Source organism: Besnoitia besnoiti, chromosome V (assembly GCF_002563875.1).
Source record: "Besnoitia besnoiti strain Bb-Ger1 chromosome V, whole genome shotgun sequence".
Taxonomy (NCBI): Eukaryota; Apicomplexa; class Conoidasida; order Eucoccidiorida; family Sarcocystidae; genus Besnoitia; species Besnoitia besnoiti.
In genome coordinates this window covers 3,432,162-3,436,338 of record NC_042360.1, presented here as the reverse complement: position 1 = coordinate 3,436,338, position 4,177 = coordinate 3,432,162, and the positions used below count along the sequence as shown (strand labels likewise).

At 58.1% G+C, this 4,177-nt stretch overlaps 1 protein-coding gene across 1 annotated transcript; it reads left to right on the top strand.

Moving 5' to 3' along the window:
* Positions 1-845: 845 nt before the first annotated feature.
* On the top strand, positions 846-2,376 carry BESB_062970 (uncharacterized protein; the record flags this gene model as incomplete). The annotated part of the gene is made up of 4 exons (XM_029364711.1): positions 846-914; positions 1,230-1,316; positions 1,612-1,773; positions 2,086-2,376. The coding sequence occupies 4 exons, from the start codon at positions 846-848 to the stop codon at positions 2,374-2,376; spliced, it is 609 nt and encodes a 202-aa protein (XP_029219419.1).
* Between the last annotated feature and the right edge of the window lie 1,801 nt (positions 2,377-4,177).

Sequence of the window (4,177 nt, the reverse complement as noted above, 5' to 3'; positions counted from 1 at the left end):
CGGCGTTTCTGTCAGCGTGAAACGGCTTCGGTGCCCGTCTTCGCTTGTTTTAGGGGTAGGGGGGTGAATCCCGCGGTTCGCCGCCTTGTTGAGTCCGCCTCTCGGCCCTGTCGTCTCTCGGGGTGTCTTTTTTTCCGTCATGCCTCGGTAGATCCTCAGAAGCGAACGTCTCGCGAAGGTCCGCGTCGAGGGAGGAGAGTTGCCGTTTGGTGATTTCTCAAGCTCCACGCGGTTTGCGCACGTTTCCTTCGTGTCCCCTCTGGAGCTGCCGCGGCCGACTCGTGAGCCACAGACACCGGCAGTCCGGTCTGCCGAGCTTTTTTGTTCGCAGTTTCGGACAAAAGCACTCCCTCCTCTCCTCCCTGAAAGCCAAGGAAACCGTCCTACGCCTGTTCACGCTGCAGTGCTCCGTCTTCTGCATTTGTCAATCTGCTCGCTGGCGAAGAAAGCACGGGGCGCTCACGCCCGCGAGCGGTAAACGCGGATGGCAATTAGGGCCTCGATTTTCGCGGGAGAGTGTTTCAATCAGACGGCAGCTGCGGAGGACGCACGAATCCTCGCGGTGGCAACTTGCGCGCTACGCAGAGAGCCTGTTCCGAGTGGAGAGGAGAGGCCGGTTGCTTGGGCGGCGTTGCTGCGCGACATTTTTGAACGACTCTCAACCGTGCGCGAGTCGCCCTCCGCACCACGTTCGCTTCTACCCGGCGAACTCCGTGAGGCGAACTTGCTGGAGGAAAGAGAAAAGGAAAGGCATGTGCCCTGCGGTGAATCCCCAGGAGCTGCACCCTGCGGCCTGCTCCCAACCTCCCCAACTGCTACAGTGCAAGGAATTTCTTTTAGCCGCGATGGCGCTTTTCGCTTGCTGCAACTGCGACCCTGAGAAGGAGGAGGAGACGCAGGTCAACGTGGAGACGGTGAGCGCCTCCGCTCGCAAATCGTGTCTGACCTGTGCGAGCCGCCGCCGCTAAGGGCTTTGTCTCAGCACGGAGCCCTCCGCCTTGCAGAGAGACTGGACGTCGCGTCCACTACAAGCTCTCGTAAAGGCGGTGCACATTTTGAGACCCTACAGTCGACAAACAGAAGCACAGTGGTGACCTGCATCCTGCAGAGGAGATACCCAGAAGCAGATAAGCGCAAGTTTGAGTGGCGGAGTGGGTGAACGTCGTTTCCTATCATCTATATCGGCCGCCGTCATCTGCTCACGTTGTCCTGTGTTTCCTCTTTCGCAGGAAAGGCCGCGCAGCGACTCAAGCACGGATGGCTTGCCTCTCACCCCGGAACAGAAACAGAAAGAGAAGGAGCGGCTGCAGGCGTTGGTAAGCCCTCGTTTTTACCGATTGTGACTCTAGGAAGGGGAGGGGAGGGGGACGCGGCCGAGTCAATTTTCGTGAAGCGAAGGCTTTACAAAAAGCAACCGCACAGACCAGTTCGCAGACTCAGAGTCGGGCGCGTGGTTCGAGCGGCGCCGCTGCATTCGGCGGGCGTTTTTGTCTTCTACTCGGCAGTCACCGAATCCAAACACCCTACGAAGCTCTATTTTTTCGCGGCCCTGCGGAACTCGTGCGTTTTGTGAGAATCCGTCGTCTGCGTGTGCCCTCTGTTCCTCCGCAGGTGAAGGCTTTCGCTAAGGCGGCTGTGTCGGGTGCCAGCTGCTACTTCATTGACGTCTCTTCCCAGCAGAAGATCCCCGCGAACTACATGCTGGACAAGTCGCTCAAGACCTTCACGGTGGCGTTCCCCAGTGGCGTCGAGCACTCGTTTAGTCTTTCTTCGGTAAGGGTGCCGCGCGGTTGGAATTTTTCTACGTGGTCGCCTTAAAAGATTCTGTTCATCCGTGACCTCTACTCGGCGGGCGCCAGATTGGTAGGTTTGCCGCCTCGCTCTCGGCATTCCTGCGCGTGTGCGCGTCTGTCGCTATTTGATCTTTTCCTACTACTGGTTATGCACTTGGGTGACAGTGCTTTCATTCTGTGTGGTGCCTGCTTGAGTCGTTTCACACGCTGGTAGGCAGGACAGACAGCGGTTACTTGTTCTGAGGCCCCTATTGACGGCTGCCTGCATGCGCTGTCCGGTGTGTATCTGCAGCTGCAAGATGCGTATTCCTACGAGGACTTACTCCACTCAGAAAGCACTGCGAGCCTCGTGCAAGAACCAGGAATTTCGAATCTGTCAGAAGACGACAAGCGTAAACTGGTCATGCTGGAGTATTTGGACGCGTCGCAGCGCAGATTGAACCGCCTTTTCCTCATGGAGACTGGAACCGACGAAATGCGGGACCGATTTCTCACCTGCATGCGCATCCTGAAGCTGTATTCACGCACGCCTGGCCACAGTGAAACGAATGGAACAGACCACGGCAACGGCGCAATGGATTGAAACCGCCAGTGGACCGAAAGTCTCGCCTGATTTGGCAGGTGGCCGTTGGGCCTTTTTCTGCTGGATGCCATTTGACTCGGTCGCGGATGAACCGTCTGCATCTAGCGAGGCGCCAAGGACGCAGGGCAGTGTCGTTGGCATTTTCGGAGGCGCTTGTAGCGTCACCCCGCGGCGGAAGCTGTTGAGAAAGGTGCGGGTGCTGTCGCAGCCCCAGGGATTCTACAAGATCCTGGGTAGGCGCATGGCAGTCCGGAGTGGGACGCGTTCGCGCAAGAGCCGGGGAGGCTGCGGCGGCGGCGTTTTGGTTGAGCGCAGCTTCGCCGGTATCTGCAGAACGCGAAGGAGGAGTTTCGTGCGCAGGTTCGGTATGCAGTTGTGGATGGTCACCCCGCGTGGGCTGTTCGCTTCCGGCGGTTGCAGTCGCTTGCGCGCAGCATGCGGCGCCGCAGTGAAGGAGCGGTCAGAACTTCCGATCAGACCGGGGCGATGCAGGGGCGGGCATTTTCCGCCAGCTGGCGTGCGAGCGGTCGATTTGCTTCTGTGACGTACCACGCACCGTGCATTGCCTGGCGGCGACCAAGTGTGGCGGGGCGGGGTGAGGAAGAGGGAGAGGCATGCATGCGCTTTCGTGCGCGCGTGTGCGCAAAGCATCAATGCAGTATGCAGTGACCGCATGTCCTTATTTCGGTACATCAACTGTTTCGCCGTCTCTGGGTGGACACTTGCCGCCGCGAGGAAAAGAGGAAGCTGGCGCGCCTCTGAGACAGCTCTGAGCACTCACTCATGTCGTCGTCGGTATTCGCTCGTGGCTGGTCTGGACAGAGTGATTTTGGGTCAGTCCACTCATGCTTCAGAGAGATTGCCGGTGTCTCGAGGGGGCCTCGCGCTTCCGCTGCGTCGTGTGAGTCAGTCAGTGCGAGATTCCAGGGCGGCAGGCGAGCCGCCGATGCCCTGAGGGTCGCGGTGGGCAAGGTGATGACACAAGCTGGTGGAGGACCGGCAAAGGGAGGCACATGCGTTCTAGCCACGCAGAGGCACCGCTACCAGATCTGGTCTGTCGAGGATGCCTAGCTCCGACGCGGCGTCGCCTGTCCTCTCCAGACTCAAAGGTGGTATGTGCTTTCGTAGAGATGTGCATGCATCTACGTACGGCATGCATCTACGTACGCGTCCTTGCGTATGCATGGAGTCACTTACCTTCCTCAGATGTGCTGTTTCCCTCGTAGTGATGGTGAATACGCTGCATAGATTTATGTTTGTGGTGCAAGGTGGACGGAGCTCCAGAAGCTGCAGGAACTGCGTGCTGCAGCTTTTCGGCTCGCCGCCGTCTTGGACCAACAGTAGGTTGCGTGATTGGAAGATGGCCATGCGCATAGAAATGCAGGTGGCGTCGCTCTCATGGCTTCCGGTGTAGTAACGGCGGGCGCCACAGACGACTACAGAAATTCTTGAAGCTTTCCGGTGGTGCGTTGCTTGGTGGGGTGCGAAAAGGTCGGTGATCTCATCGCATCTGACCCGAGAGATCAGCCGAACACTCTCTGTACTCCGGCAGCGTTGTCAAGTCTTTCCGAGAACGTGGGGGTCCCTCTTTCTCGCATTGAATGAGTTAAGGTGTTTTGGTGGACGTCAAGCGTGTTTTCGCTATTCTTCCAGGGAAGAAACTCCGTGTGGCAGACGCCTGCAGATCCTGAGTGTCACGAGATAGTCCATGTCCTGTCCCTCATTGGGTATAGTTTTTCACGTCATATGTCGTACATTTACGGGAGGTAGGGCTTCTCGCCATCAGAACAAGAACAGATGT